General features: G+C 38.6%; 1 protein-coding gene across 4 annotated transcripts in view; it reads right to left on the bottom strand.

The window, feature by feature from the left end:
- The window catches only part of PNPLA8 (patatin like domain 8, phospholipase A2), a 65,219-nt gene that overhangs the window by 32,532 nt on the left and 15,491 nt on the right, over positions 1-17,196 (bottom strand). For 3 of the 4 annotated variants that reach the window (XM_086396816.1, XM_086396819.1, XM_086396818.1), the window contains exons 2-3: positions 7,735-8,749; positions 7,458-7,607 (exon numbers count right to left, since the gene is read on the bottom strand). In XM_086396816.1, the coding sequence (XP_086252942.1) occupies positions 7,458-7,607; positions 7,735-8,749 (1,165 nt within the window). Of the gene's footprint in view, positions 1-7,457; positions 7,608-7,734; positions 8,887-17,196 lie in introns of all 4 variants that reach the window. The other variant, XM_086396817.1, reaches the window with a different exon arrangement.

Genomic DNA, 17,196 nt, shown 5'->3' with positions numbered 1-17,196 from the left:
GCAAAGTAATGTCTCTGCTTTTGAATATGCTATCTAGGTTGGTCATAACTTTCCTTCCAAGGAGTAAGCGTCTTTTAATTTCATGGCTGCAGTCACCATCTGTAGTGATTTTGGAGCCCAGAAAAATAAAGTCTGACACTGTTTGCCCATCTATTTGCCATGAAGTGGTGGGACCGGATGCCATGATCTTCGTTTTCTGAATGTTGAGCTTTAAGCCAACTTTTTCACTCTCCACTTTCACTTTCATCAAGAGGCTTTTTAGTTCCTCTTCACTTTCTGCCATAAGGGTGGTGTCATCTGCATATCTGAGGTTATTGAGATTTCTCCCGGCAATCTTGATTCAAGCTTGTGCTTCTTCCAGTCCAGCGTTTCTCATGATGTACTCTGCATACAAGTTAAATAAACAGGGTGACAATATACAGCCTTGACGAACTCCTTTTCCTATTTGGAACCAGTCTGTTGTTCCATGTCCAGTTCTAACTGTTGCTTCCTGACCTGCATACAAATTTCTCAAGAGGCAGATCAGGTGGTCTGGTATTCCCATCTCTTGAAGATTTTTCCACAGTTTATTGTGATCCACACAGTCAAAGGCTTTGGCATAGTCAATAAAGCAGAAATAGATGTTTTTCTTGAACTCTCTTGCTTTTTCTATGATCCAGCGGATGTTGGTATTTTGATCTCTGGTTCCTCTGCCTTTTCTAAAACCAGCTTGAACATCAGGAAGTTCACGGTTCACATATTACTGAAGCCTGGCATGGAGAATTTTGAGCATTACTTTACTAGCGTGTGAGATGAGTGCAATTGTGCAGTAGTTTGAGCATTCTTTGGCATTGCCTTTCTTCGGGATTGGAATGAAAACTGACCTTTTCAGTCCTGTGGCCACTGCTGAGTTTTCCAAATTTGCTAGCATATTGAATGCAGCACTTTCACAGCATCACCTTTCAGGATTTGGAATAGCTCAACTGGAATTCCATCACCTCCACTAGCTTTGTTCGTAGTGATGCTTTCTAAGGCCCACTTGACTTCACATTCCAGGATGTCTGGCTCTAGGTCAGTGATCACACCATCGTGATTATCTGGGTCGTGAAGATCTTTTTTGTACAGTTCTTCTGTGTATTCTTGCCATCTCTTCTTAATATCTTCTGCTTCTGTTAAGTCCATACCATTTCTGTTCTTTATTGAGCCCATCTTTGCATGAAATGTTCCTTTGGTATCTCTGATTTTCTTGAAGACATCCCTAGTTTTCCCATTCTGTTGTTTTTTCCTCTATTTCTTTGCATTATCACTAAAGAAGGCTTTCTTATCTCTTCTTGCTATTCTTTGGAACTCTGCATTCAGATGTTTATATCTTTCCTTTTCTCCTTTGCTTTTCGCTTCTCTTCTTTTCACAGCTACTTGTAAGGCCTCCCCAGACAGCCATTTTGCTTTTTTGCATTTCTTTTCTATGGGGATGGTCTTGATCCCTGTCTCCTGTACAATGTCACGAACCTCATTCCATAGTTCATCAGGCACTCTATCAATCAGATTTAGGCCTTTAAATCTGTTTCTAACTTCCACTGTATAATCATAAGGGATTTGATTTAGGTCATACCTGAATGGTCTCGTGGTTTTCCGTGGCGACGAGAGGAGTTACCCCGCGTCCGAGGTTAGGGGTGGCGGCCGGGAGGAGCTACCCCACGCCCCCACGCCCGAGGCCAGGGGCTGCGGCCGGGAGGAGCAACCCACGCCCGAAGCCAGGGGCGTCAACGAGAGGAGTTACCCGGAGTTACCTCCTGCTCTGGCGCAGGAGGGCCTAGAGGAGCTATCCCACATTGAAGGTCAGGAAGGGCGGCAGTGAGGAGATACCCCTCGTCCAAGGTAAGGAGCAATGGCTGTGCTTTGCTGGAGCAGCTGTGAAGAGATACCCCACGCCCAAGGTAAGAGAAACCCAAGTAAGACGGTAGGTGTTGCAAGAGGGCATCAGAGGGCAAACACACTGAAACCATACTCACAGAAAACTAGTCAATCTAATCACACTAGGACCACAGCCCTGTCTAACTCAATGAAACTAAGCCATGCCCGTGGGGGCAACCCAAGACGGGCGGGTCATGGTGGAGAGATCTGACAGGATGTGGTCCACTGGAGAAGGGAATGGCAAACCACTTCAGTATTCTTGCCTTGAGAACCCCATGAACAGTATGAAAAGGCAAAATGATAGGACACTGAAAGAGAAACTCCCCAGGTCAGTAGGTGCCCAATATGCTACTGGAAATCAGTGGAGAAATAACTCCAGAAAGAATGAAGGGATGGAGCCAAAGCAAAGAGAATACCCAGCTGTGGATGTGACTGGTGATAGAAGCAAGGTCGGATGCTGTAAAGAGCAATACTGCGTAGGAACCTGGAATGTCAGGTCCATGAATCAAGGCAAATTGGAAGTGGTCAAACAGGAGATGGCAAGAGTGAATGTCAACATTCTAGGAATCAGCGAACTGAAATGGACTGGAATGGGTGAATTTAACTCAGATGACCATTATATCTACTACTGCGGGCAGGAATCCCTCAGAAGAAATGGAGTAGCCATCATGGTCAACAAAAGAGTCCAAAATGCAGTAATTTGGATGCAATCTCAAAAACGACAGAATGATCTCTGTTCGTTTCCAAGGCAAACCACTCAATATCACAGTAATCCAAGTCTATGCCCCAACCAGTAATGCTGAAGAAGCTGAAGTTGAACAGTTCTATGAAGACCTACAAGACCTTTTAGAACTAACACCCAAAAAAGATGTCCTTTTCATGATAGGGGACTGGAATGCAAAAGTAGGAAGTCAAGAAACACCTGCAGTAACAGGCAAATTTGGCCTTGGAATACAGAATGAAGCAGGGCAAAGACTAATAGAGTTTTGCCAAGAAAATGCACTGGTCATAACAAACACCCTCTTTCAACAACACAAGAGAAGACTCTATACATGGACATTACAAGATGGTCAACACCGAAATCAGATTGATTATATTCTTTGCAGCCAAAGATGGAGAAGCTCTATACAGTCAGCAAAAGAAGACCAGGAGCTAACTGTGGCTCAGACCATGAACTCCTTATTGCCAAATTCAGATTTACAATGACACTCTGCAATAAATGGTGCTAGTCAACTGGATATAGGCATTTCACAAAATCAAGGCTCCTACCTCACACTATACAATCAAACACTATACAATAGTTTGATTGTATACTATAGATGAATAGTATATATGTAAAAGTAAAAGCAATCAGGTTTCAGAAGCAAACACAGGATAAATCTTTGCCTGATTTTAAAACAGGCAAAGATTTCTTAAATAGGACACAAAGTGCTAATCATAAGTAAAATATTTAAAAACTGTAGTATATTAGAATTAAGAACATCTACTCATCAAAAACCATTAGAAAGAAAGAAAACCATTAGAAAGGCATTTCACAAAATCAAGGCTCCTACCTCACACTATACAATCAAACCTATTCTAGATGAATATGTATATGTAAAAGTAAAAGAAATCAAGTTTCAGAAACAAACACAGGATAAATCTTTGCCTGATTTTAAAACAGGCAAAGATTTCTTAAACAGGACACAAAGTGCTAATCATAAGGAAAATATTTAAAAACTGTAGTATATTAAAATTAAGAACATCTACTCATCAAAAACCATTAGAAAGAATGAAAGGTAACCCACAGAGTAGGCGAATATATTTATAAGACACATACATGTATAACATATACATATTTTATAATATATAAAGACATATCCATAATTGATAAAGAAAATTTCCAGGTCAAACAGAAAAGGCTGATCAACCCAATGGAAAAATGAGCAAGACCTGGACTAGGCACTTTATGAGGGCAGCAAACAGTTCAGCTCCGTTGCTCAGTCATGTCCAGCTCTTTGCGACCCCCATGGACTGAAGCACACGAGGCCTCCCTGTCCATCACCAACTCCTAGAGCTTGCTCAGACTCATGTCCAATGAAGTCGGTGATGCCATCCAACCATCTCATCCTCTCTCGTCCCCTTCTCCTCCTGCCTTCAATCTTTCCCAGCATCAGGTCTTTTCCAATGAGTCAATTCTTCACATCAGGTGGCCAAAGTATTGGAGCTTCAGCTTCAGCAGTAAACAAATGGCCAATAAACACTGGAAAGCTGCTGAACTTCACAGGTACCAGAGAAGTACAAATTAAAGCCACAATTTAAATCACTAAACATCTAACAAAATGGCTAAAATAAGAAGATAATATAAGGCATTGGAGAGGAGGAAGCATAACCAGAAGGCTCATACAATCCCGGTGAAAGTATGAACTAATAAAAGCACTTTGCAAAAGCATCTGGCAGTGTCCACTAATATGAGAACAGGCATACTCTACAAGCAGGACTACTGCTGTTGCTGTGCTTAGTTGCTTCAGGCGTGTCCGACTATGCGACCCTATCGACTGCAGCCTGACAGGTACCTCTGTTCACGGGATTCTCTATGCAAGAACACTGGAGTGGGTTGCCATGACCCCCTCCAGCGTATCTTCACGACCTAGGGATGAAACCTTGGTCTGCTGCATTGCAGGCAGATTCTTTATTGCTGAGCCACCAGAAAAGCCCAAACAGGACTACTACTCTTATGTTTTCCAAAAGATACATCCCAGAAGTACTATTCCTAAATATTTCCAAAGAGGAAGCTATCCAAATGTCCACTACATTGTACTATATTCATACAACAGAATACATAACAATGAGAATAAATGTTCCTTAGCTACACTCATCAGTATAAAGGTTCTCACAAACATAATGCTGATGGGGGTGGGGGGACATAAAAGAGCACATTCTGTATCATTCCATTTATATAACAAGCAGAAAGAGGTACTACTCATCTATACTGCTAGAAAACTGGTCAATCTTTTTAAAGAATGATTGGAAGGGAGCATAAAGAGGCTTTTAGAAACATTCTGTTTCTTAACTGGGGTGGTTGTTATATAGATGTGTTCAATTTTTGAAAATGTATGGAGCTGTATACTTATGTATATTTTCTCTGTATAATATTTTTACAAAAATTTCAAAAAAGACACAAGAAACAGCTTGAAGGGCACCCTACTAGTCAAAGTTAAAATAAATCACACATTAAAAAAAAGGATGGGGGAAAGATTATGGAAACACAACTTATGAAAAATTATGAGTTAATAATGATAATAAAAAGAAAAAAACACCAAGAATTCATCTCATCACTGAAGCAGCTTTTAGAGCAAACTCTTTACTTTGAAAACTGGTGACTAAGTAGAACGAAATTACTCATTTCTTTTATTTTTCCTGCAACATTGATTTCTGAGAGTAACCAAATAGCTTTAGATGGGCGAAGAAATCTCCACTTTTACAGGAAAATGTCAATTATAAGGCAGAAGGAATGACAGAATTAGAAATTTATCGTTCTGAAACCCTAATAAAATGACAAGTTTTGGAAACAATTAGATTAACAGTTGGTGGACTAATACTTCTAGCCTAACTGTACAGTGAAAAGATAAGACTGTAATCTTCCAAATTCAGTGATCAACCTTAGCATTACTAATTGTTGTTCAACCAATTATGTTTTGACATGATGCAACATGAGGTACATAATATCATCTACAGTATACTCCAACAAGAAAACGCTCAATGCAATCAAGTCTTTATATTTAAATTCCAATGTGCAAGAAACAAAAAGGAAGAAGGAACACATCAACAATACCAACAAAAAGGAAGCCAGGTAAATTCGGAAGGTTAGCCACTCTACAAGAAAATATGTATCACATTTCTCCAAGGTATTGAAGGGTCCCTAGATTTAAGGTCAGTTATGAGTTCTCAAAGTTTCTATTAACAAAACAGGTCACAACAGACTAAAACTGAAAACTATCCAGAAATCCATCAACACTACCATGAGTAAATAAGCTACAATACATTCACACAATGGAATAAGAAAGAAACAAGAATGAATGACCTACAACCACCCACAACAATGTAAAAGATTCCTACCAGTGTGCTGAGTGACAGAAACAACAGTTTACATAATGTACAAAAACAGACAAAACTAATTTGTGATCCCTTTTTTGGGAGACTGTGACTGAAATGGGGTCCAAGGGAGACTTCTGCAGTGCTGACAAATTCTGCTTTTCATCTGGGTGCTGGCTATGTAAAGGTGTATGGAAACTCATTGAGCTTTATAACTGCATGTGTATCATATTTCAATAAAATGTTTTTCTTAAAAAGTTCATTAAAGTATGCATCTTTATCTTAGAGGTTTGCTTTCAGTGTATCACCTAAATGTTAAAATGACTTAAAAGCATATCCATATTTGGAAAATTTATCTTTTAGATAAGAGATTACATATATATGAAAGATAATTCCAAATTCTATGAACATGATATTCTAAAGTTTAGCTATTACAATATATGTATTGTATGAAATTTCAGAGGGAAAATTAATTTAAAATGTGTAACTCTTTAGCAAGATTGTTATCAAACTGCTGAATAAATATGAACTAAGTTAACTGACAATTTTCTGGATGGCAAGTAAAAAATACGCACTGATGGATCTCTAACAAAATATTAATGCTGTCTATTCTTTATATGACATGTCCAAATTGTTAATTATATGTTACTAATAATCTTAGTACAGAGGTAAAGAGACATCATTCACATTTTATGGTATTTCAGGGCTTCCCAGGTGGCACTAGTGGTAAAGAACCCGCCTGCCAATGCAGGAGACATGAGACAGGTTCCATCCCTGGGTCAAGAAGATCCCCTGGAGAAGGGAATGACAACCCACTCCAGTACTCTTGTCTGGAGAATTCCATAGACAGAGGAGCCTGGCAGGCTACCGTCCGTGGGGTCGTGAAGAGTCAGACACAACTGAAGCAACTTAGCACACATGCTAGCATGAAAACAGTCTGCTTAAGTAGATCTAAATTATTTTCACTGTTTTATATTTGAAAAAACTGAGGCAAAGAAAATCTATTTGTTTTATTAATAGAATCACAAGTTCAACTGCCAATAAGATCATAAAAATTTTTAGACTTTCAAATACAGAAAGATCATGAAATAAAAACAAGCAGTTGTTTTACTTATGAATTACAAACTCCTGTCCGAAGAGTAGCTGCATAACATAAACACTTAACATTGCATTTAAGAAAACCTTGGTAGCTATTAGGCAATTCAACTAATACACTGAGATATATCTTCTATTTTAAAATGGTGGAAGTATCTTAAAAGTATAGATATGAATACTAAGAGCATAACATATTACAGAAGAAAAATGACCATTTAGTGCAATGCATATCACAGAATAAATGGGTAATTACTGAGTATGTAAAACACCACACACATGATAAAACCACAAAAATGTTTAAACAGAAAAATGAAAGGTGTCTCCTTCCCCATTTCAGAAGGCGTACTAGTACTTTTATTCCAAGAAAAAACCAGATTAAAGGTAATCAAAATTACCTTGACAGCCACTCCTTTTCCCTCAGGAAATTCTAGAAGATGGAAAGTCAGTTCTTCAACCCTATTAATGCAGAGCCTTGGGTCAGTTGTTCTTCTTAATGCTTGAACTAACGCCCGAGTTCTGTTATCAATACTCACTCTGGCAATGATCTGCAAAGACATATTAAAATATGTATGATTCAAGTATGAAAACTGCTCCAGTGATACCAACAGATGATCAAAGTTCTTAAATCACAGTAGGAAATGAAACTTAAAATCACAATGAATAACGACTTGCCTTTTCTCGCTGAAGAGATAACCGCCTTTTCTCCTCTGCGTTTTTGTCTTTGCTGACAGCCTGCTCAGCTTTTGTCGCCTCTTCCTGGTCTTCTAACTGACTCTTTGAATCATACTTTAGTTTGGGGACAAGTCCACCAATATAACCACCTACTAAGGCTTGTACACCTTCCGTGGGACGAGAGAGAAAGTTAGCAATACTCTGTTTAGTAGAAATGGGGAGAACCTCAGGTGTTCCACTGGGACTTCCAGGCTTGTCCTCAGAATATAAAGAAGCTTCTGAATCTAGCTTCTTATCAGACAGGATGCCAGGATCTGGAGAACTGGGTTTCTCATCTTCAACCTTTTTAAGTTCAAGTTCTGATTTTTCCTGGAAATGTTGATCTTCCTTCTGTTGAGACATTTTTTCCTCACGCTTGAAGTATGAATTAATATGACTTGACAAAAAGTAGAATGACTCTCCAAATTTTGTGGTTATATTACTTGTGTAATGAAAAAGGCTTGGTTTACCTATATCGTCTTTCTCTATAACCTGACTTTCCTTCGCTGGAATAGAACTCTTTTCTGCTGACTTGTCACTATACTTTTTCAGAAACTTGATGGTTTGTTTAACGCTTTTCTGTTTTAACCAACTGCTATCTGTCACTTTTCTTAATATTCGAGAACTTGGCTTAAGTTGAGCTAAACGAGAGATCATTTCATTTTGTTTGCCAAAAACAGCCTTTGAAACAGAGTTCAAAGTATTTTTAATACGGGACATACGAGGGCTCACTTTTGTAAGTCCCTTGGGAGCAGAAGTGCTAAGTCTCAAGATTCCAAGATGTAAACCATGGTGGCTTAGGGGGGAACAGTGCTTACTGCAAGAATGAGCTTCACTTTTGGTCCATTTACATCTTATTCTGCTCATATGAACACCTCTCTGTAGACTGATGTGGCTTATCCTCCAGTAATGTTCAGGTGAGCACAAGAAAGGCAGCTGCTTGCTCCTCTGCTTCCCACAAAGACTTCTCGCATTACTAAGGAGGTAAATATAATATAAATCTATAGTCAAATTAATAGACATAACTTAAAAATTACTTATTTTCTATACGTTATGACTTTCACTTCATTCCTGAATGCTTCATTTAAGAAATGCCATAATTCATGGTCTTACCTAAAATGGCAAGAAAAAAAAAAAAAAAAAAGATTAGGATTCAAGGTAAAACTGAAGTTGGGGAAGAGATAAAATATATTACATTACTTGAACTAAACTCAGGAACTTGTCTCAAAAGAAGATAGGACAATATATTTTCATGATGGCAATAGAGATTTCATTTTTAAGCAAATAGAAGGTAATTAATGTTTTAGTATAGAAATCAATGAGAAAAGAAGTGAATAGTAGGATGTTTCATGGAAACTAATTTAGAGAAGCTACCGGATAAATAAGGTCTCCTACAACACAAAACCGAACATGCAACTGTGAAACAAAATCTATATTCATGGTAAGACAAGGAAAACTTAAACATAAAAGTTCTTCTCTGCCCCTTGGCCTCCTTTCTACCTGCACTCTCTGCCTACCACACCTCCCCCACCAGCAGGAATACCTGCTCCACATTCACAGCAACATTCTCCCAACATCAGCAAGACAGAACATCTTTTCTTGACCTTGTAAAGGGCCACATGACCCGCTGTGCTGGTACTTAAGTCTAGATTACGCAAACTGTCGATATACATTATTTTATGTACAGCCCTCGGTTTCAAAACATCTTATATACACTGTGTCTCAACTTCTAACAGCTGGAACAGTTCTCAGAGTTTTCTGAGATACTCTTCCTGGGTTATAATCCTCAAATTTGGCTCAAATAAAATCTCCCAATTCTTTCTTAGACCTGCTGATTAATTTTTCATTGACACAATTTAAATATTCTACTGTTTTTCTTCTTTATTATTAAAGTCTTATCTAGTTTATGTGACACTAGACTTTAAGTTCTTCGAGGACAATAGTCAAGTCTCATACTCCTATTCACTGCAAACCATTTATAGAATATTTAATGTGAAACTTAGTCCCCCTGAAATCGAGTTCCTCTGTCGAATTTATTAACCTCTATCCAAAATGCTATTCTCCTGTCCAACACCTGTTCCCTTCAGGATTGAGGCATATCAAAGAAAAGGGGGGACTGAAACCAACCAGGACCCTATGGGACCCTCCCATGCATGAAAGCCTGTGTCTCCAATTTCTTATTAGTAAGAAAAAGGCCTTCAGCCTCTGAGACCCTCCCTGAGTTCCAAAGGGCAGATTCAAACAGTTAATTAAGACAGTGAGGGAATGCAGAAAAAGACATCAGTGCAGAGATGGGACAGGGTCCTGGTTCATCCTGGGGGGATGTATATAACAATCTTACAGAAATCTCTGAGTTCTTCTACAGGAACTAAGGCCCCTCCCCGGGAAGACGATAGTAATGGCAGGCTGAGCACAAGCCCTAAGACCCCAGACTGGCTGGAACCAGAAAGCTGATGACTGAGATTCCTGGGACACCATTTTGTCACCTCAACCTATCAGAAGAGGCCTCCCCACAAATTTTGCTTATAAAATCTCTTCCCCTAAACCCATCAGAGTTCAGGTCTTTTGAGCAGGTGCTGCCAGCTTTATGGCTCTTGCAATAAACCCTTCTCCCACTCCAAACGTGGACATTTCAGTTTGTCTGGCCTCACTGTGTGTTGGGCACACATTCAACAACTTGATGCCAGATATAGTCCTAAATGCTGAGACCACAAAGAGGATACCAAGAAACTTTCAGTCTAGAGCTTGAGATAGCTTGTAAAGATTTCACGGTCTAGTAGTGACTGCTCATTTAATCAAAGAAGTCAGACTAGAATAAACTACGTGTGTACGTGCTAAGTCGCTTCAGTAGAGTCTAACTCCTTGAGACCCTATGGACTGTCCGTGGGATTTTTTTAGGCAAGAGTACTAGAGTGGGTTGCCACACCTTCTCCAAAACTATGTGCAACACCTAATAGACAAGGGGCTCATAACCACAACATAAATGCCATTTAAAACAGATATTCTGTTCTTTCAATTGGTAAAATGCAAATAGCTGATAATATCCAGTACTGATAATAACCTGGGGAAATGGGACACAGAGGGCTACCTGACAGAATTTAATGAATTTTTAATAGCTATCTATCAAAATTTTAAAGGCACATGTTCTTTGATTAGTAATTCCAGTAATTCCACCATAAAGAATCTATCCTACAGAAATAACTGCACAGGAGTACAGGTACATACACACATTCTTTGCCACACTGCTTGAAATATCAAAACACTGATCAACAACTCTTTAGTGTCTTCTAGAAAGGGATGGTTAAATAAATTACAGTACATAACATATAATACAATGAATTACAATGTAATGTTACATAGCAGTTAGGAACTAGATGATCCAATGTATCCAATGTATATATCCTTTATATACAGTATAGAGAGGAAGGCAAACTGCAATAACATATGTAGGAATATCATACACACAAGGATACACAGATGTAGACACAAAGGTATTATGTAATACAAGAAAACAAAAACCTATATATGCAGCTGAAATCTGTGGCTACACACACACACACACATTCTGAAAGGGTAAGCATCTGTTTGTTTATTCCTGTGAACTGAGATGTGGAATTGAAAAAGAAGGGCTTTCGAGAGAAGGGCTTTGGAGAAGGGCTTTTACTTTTGGATGGATTCTATTATTTACAAAGAGAAAGCATCATATTTGTAATTTAAGAAAACAATGCAATGCACTTTAACAGATGGTACTGTATGAATGGAAGACACAAAGAGTAGACATCCAGGTCAGTCTGAAAAAAAAAGATGCGATGCTGAAAACTGGGCAAAAAAGTAATTCATCACATGGTAAAAGATCAGAGAGGAAGGAGAGAATTCTAAATAATGGGGAAAACAAACACAAACAAACAAAAAAAAGCATTTAAGAAAGTACACACAATATAAGCAAAAATTGCAAGCAGTCAATTCTTTCTAAGACCTGGAGCCACTAATGAGGGACAGGCCAAAGGTGATACTGCAAAGACAGGAGGAGCCAGATTATGAAGGGTCTGACAATCTTAGCAAAGAGATTAAAGATCAAACTGTCAATGAACTATGTTAAGCAAAGGAATGACATTAGGAAGATGCTGCCAGCAGATCTCTGACAGATGGAGTAAGGGGACAAGACTATGAATGACAGGAACCAAGAACCCATTGTGATTCTTCAGAAGATAGTCTGAACTAACATCTTTCCAAATTGCACGTGAGCATACTACTTTAAAATCTGTAGAGGGGAGGAAAGAAAAAAAGCAAACCTATGTGCCTTGCTGGCTCTTCTGTACCCCTCAGGATGTGCAGTCAATGTAATAAGCTGAATTAACACAAAAGTTCCACCATCCCCAACACAGAAATACATGATAAAATACATCTAAAGGACTCGTGGATAAAAAAGCTACATTCAAAACTAATAATGGACTCCTGTAATTCAACAACAAAAATCAATTAAAAAATGGGCAAAGGACTTGAAGAGATGAAAGACATCATCTTTCTCCAAAGATGACATTCAGTAAATTTAAGCACAAGAAAAGATGAAAAACATGACTGATATGAGAGAAATACAAATCAAAACCAACTGAGGTATTATCCCACACTTATCAGGATGGCTATTACCAAAGAAAGAAAAGAAAAGAAAAAAATACCTGAGAAATAAATTCTGTTGTTTAAACCAAAAAACAGAACAAAACAAAAATGCCAGAAAATATCAAGTGTTGATAAAGATGTGGAGAAGCTGAGCACTGAACCGGAGCACTGTTGGTGCAACTGGAAAATGCTGTAGTCACTATGGAAAATAGTAAAACGCGACATTATAAATCAACTACACTTCAATAAAAGTTAAAAAACAAAAAACCAGTATACCAATTCCTCACAATATTAATATAGACCTACCACAAGATCCAGTGATCCTAGGTATATATTCAAAGAAACTGAAAACAGGGACTTAAAAAGTGTGCACACCGATGTGTATCATAGCACTCATAACAGCAGAGGTGGGAACCATCCAAATGTGCACCAGTTAAATAAACAAAATGTGGTATATGCACACAATGGGCTGTTATGCAGACTGGAGAAGGAAGGAAATCCCCCCAAGCGCTAACGTGGATGACCTTTGAGGACATTAGGCAAAATAAAACGAACAAGTACTATATGACTCCACTTACATGAGAGCTCTAGAACAGTCAAATTCACCAAGACAGACAGCAGAATGATGGTTACAGGGCTAGAGGAATGGGACAGAGGGGAATTGTTTACTGGGTAGGGTTTCAGTTCTACAAGATGAAAAAGTACTGGAAATTTGTTTCATGACAATGTGAATCTACTGGATGCCACTGAACTATACACTTAAAAATGATTAACATATTAAATTTTATGATTTTTTTTTACCACAATAAAGTTTTTTTAAAAAAGAAACCCTCAATAAAACAAAACCAACAGTGGAAAACCCACGGTTGAAGAGGCATCACATACCTGGATCTGCAGTCACATTTCCTTTAAGGTGCATTGACTAAGCAATGGAAACTAGTCTGAGCTAGGGAACTCTATGCGGCCTCTGCTGAGTCCACTGAAACCACTGTGGAAGGACACTTCCGAAGCTCAGGCAAGAGACTCTTTCAGCAACCCCCACTGAAGATGAACTCACAGTTAAAGAACCATCACTGCAAGAGACTACTGGCAAGTACAGCCAACAAGAAAAAGTGTAACCGAGATTAGAAATAATAGAAAATAAAGTAAGTAGGTTTAAGGCATTCAGTGATAGAACAAAAATAAGGAAGCAAAAAAAAAAAAAAAAACTGTACAAAATGTACAGGAAGAGTAAAATTTTAGAAACGAAAATTCCAGCTGCAAGCTAGTTACTAGATGTTACTGTAATATGATGACAAAGAAAGGATGAAAATAAAGGAATAGGGGAAAATATATACCAAGGCCTATATAATCAAAAGAAAGCAAAAAGCACTTTAAAGCAAAAGCATTAAATAAGATTAAAAAGGCATACTATTTCATAGTAAAAGGAATAATCCATTTATTGAGAGTTATTAAACCCAGTTTCCTAGGTCTTGGAGGACAAGACAACTTATTAACAAACAAGTAACTAATACAATGTCTAACAACAGATCAAGAAGTACCATGCAGAAAAATAAAGCTGGAGGCTGGGGAGAAAAGGGCCCAGGGAGGGCTATTTCAACTGATGTAGTCAGGAGAAGAATTGAGTTGACATGTTACTGGAGACCTGAATGAACCAAGTAAGCAAATTATTTCAAAGTGTCCAGGAAAATAGCACTCAAGACAGAGGAAAAAGCAACCAAAGCTTTGGAGACAGGAATGAACTTTGTCTATTCAGGAATAATAAGAATAAGCTAGTTAAAGGAAAGTAAGAAATAGGAAAAATGGTAGACATGGGTCCAAGAGTCAAGCAGAGAACAGAGCTATAAAAGCCAGGATTACAGTAAGGGATCTTCATTGTTTCTTTCCAATAAGAGATAATCCTCAAGACCAACTAGAATACACCTATCAACCTGGCAAAGAAATACAGCATAGATAGCAAATCTGAAAAGGGGAACAATTAAGGGAAGTCTAGACAATCTCATGATCATACAATTTTAGAACACCCCTCTAGAAAGACAGTTATCAGGCCAAAACTGCCAAAAAGAGCTGTCAACAAAATCAACAAGCTGAATTTAACTGCTCCCAAATCACAACACTAGTAAATGCAGATAAGGGTTTGGAGAGCAAATTGAGCTGAGACAAAAGTTAGATTGCAAACAGATAAAGAAGGTAAACTGTAAAGTGCCATCATCAACTGAGAAAAGAGCAGGAGGACCAGACTCTATTTATCAGTTCAGTTCAGTTCAGTTGCTCAGTTGTGTCTGACTCTTTGCGACCCCATGAATCGCACCACGCCAGGCCTCCCTATCCATCACCAACTCCCGGAGTTCACTCAGACTCACGTCCATCGAGTCAGTGATGCCATCCAGCCATCTCATCCTCTGTCGTCCCCTTCTCCTCCTGCCCCCAATCCCTCCCAGCATCAGAGTCTTTTCCAGTGAGTCAACTCTTTGCATGAGGTGACCAAAGTACTGGAGTTTCAGCTTTAGCATCATTCCTTCCAAAGAAATCCCAGGGCTGATCTCCTCGCAGTCCAAGGGACTCTCAAGAGTCTTCTCCAACACCACAGTTCAAAAGCATCAATTCTTCGGCGCTCAGCTTTCTTCACAGTCCAACTCTCACATCCATACATGACCAATGGAAAAACCATAGCCTTGACTAGACAAACTTTGTTGGCAAAGTAATGTCTCTGCTTTTGAATATACTATCTAGGTTGGTCATAACTTTCCTTCCAAGGAGCAAGCGTCTTTTAATTTCATGGCTGCAGTCACCATCTGCAGTGATTTTGGAGCCCAGAAAAATAAAGTCTGACACTGTTTCCACTGTTTCCCCATCTATTTGCCATGAAGTGATGGGACCGGATGCCATGATCTTCGTTTTCTGAATGTTGAGCTTTAAGCCAACTTTTTCACTCTCCACGTTCACTTTCATCAAGAGGCTTTTGAGTTCCTCTTCACTTTCTGCCATAAGGGTGGTGTCATCTGCGTATCTGAGGTTATCGATATTTCTCTCGGCAATCTTGATTCCAGCTTGTGCTTCTTCCAGTCCAGTGTTTCTCATGATGTACTCTATTTATAGGACAGTACAAATACAGATGCAGGCACAAATAGAAGAGTGAGGCTTAGACCAGCCACTGCGGATGGAATGAAGTTATAACTAGAAGAAATTCAGGAACTGCTAGGTGGAGGCTCCGCTAAGGACGGAAAGAATTAATTTATGGGGGACTTCATTTGGTTATACTGCAATTATGGAGACATGAAGTGACAGAGGTTTGGACTGGATTAAGATAAAAGTACTATAATGGAGATGACTATTGCTCTGAGCCACACTTTGAAAATGGAGCAATCAACAAAACACAGCACTTGGTGACAGGAAAGAACAGGGTAAGGAGAAGGGGGTGTAAAGACAACTTAAGGGTTTTAATCAGAGAAACAGGGAGAATGCCATTTGTGGATATGAGATAGCTTGGAAGGGGGCCAATTTAATAAAAATTTCTTGGTTTTACAGAATATAGAAACAGTGGGGCATTCACATGGAGACTACAGGAACATAGGCTGTTGGATTTATGTTTGGAGTTACTAGCACAGTGACAGCAGAAATCATAAGACTGGATTTACCAAAGAAGGATATACACTTAATTCTTCTCCAGAATTTGGGGATCGCAAAATTTGATAAAAGTTTCTCTTCCTCATAAAAATGCTTATCTGCATATATACACTATATTTCCCAAGACATTTCAATATATTTACAGAAGTACTAAAGTAGTCCTTGGCTTTCAAATTTTAAAATTCTGGTGTAGCGAGAACAAGGGTAGAGCCTTGACAGCCATTCAGAGTTAGGAAGAGGCAGTTTGCCAAGCAGAAAAAAAAAAAAAAAAAAAAAACACAAGAGAAAAGACATCCAGAAAAGCTCAGGGCAATGGCAGGACGTCCGAAATAGTACTGGACAGTGTGAATGAAATAAAATATAAGACATGGGAAATAAAGGTCAGAACTAAGACATGACAGGAGGATGTCCCGCTAAGAGTTCTATGACCTTTTCACAAATATACGTTCCACACACCAAGCAGTAAGAACCCTTCCGCACAAATCCTCCGTCATTATTACTAAGCAAAAAAACAACTCAAAAGATGTACCTTGATTAACTCTGCACTTGAAGCAAGTAAACATATAAACTAGTGAAAGTGATCTTTTCATCCAACTTGACTTGTTAAAAGGACACTGCTCTCAAGGTTTTAATTACGATCTGACCCAGGAACAGAGAAAAACAAGATCAACATCGAGAAAAAAGTTTAAGAAAAATGATGAAGAAAGAATATATTCTTACATTCAAAGCACAACTAATGTGCACAAGAGATTTGACATAAACAGCTACAATGGGCATTAAACTCTCGGGTCTCAGTGCACTAAACGTTTCTAAAACTCCCGGATTTAAAATTCTTTGTATTTCACTGTCTTAACAACATTTCCTTGATACACTAAAACCTACTTTTGTCATTTTTGAAAGCTCAATAATCGGGACTGTAGATTGGGATGCAGTTCAAATGGGATGTTACCAGAAGTAAAAAGCACCACTTTAAATAGGATTAAGTGATAGCTCCTCATCTAAGTTTTTCCTAGGTGTCACCACTTTTTATTTAAAGGTATCATAGTATTAGGTATAGAAACCAGTCTCCTCCCCGCATGATGATTTACATGACAGCGACTGGAAGCAGTGCAACACACCTTCACCTATTAAACAGCACACATTTGAAACCGACTAAGCAACAGGAGCTGGGGATAGAGT

Source organism: Bos grunniens, chromosome 4, assembly GCF_055505025.1.
Source record: "Bos grunniens cultivar Pamir isolate PY7600 chromosome 4, Bosgru_T2T1.0, whole genome shotgun sequence".
Classification (NCBI taxonomy): domain Eukaryota; kingdom Metazoa; phylum Chordata; class Mammalia; order Artiodactyla; family Bovidae; genus Bos; species Bos grunniens.
The sequence above is the reverse complement of the archived record's forward strand: the minus strand, read 5'-3'. Positions and strand labels throughout refer to the sequence as shown.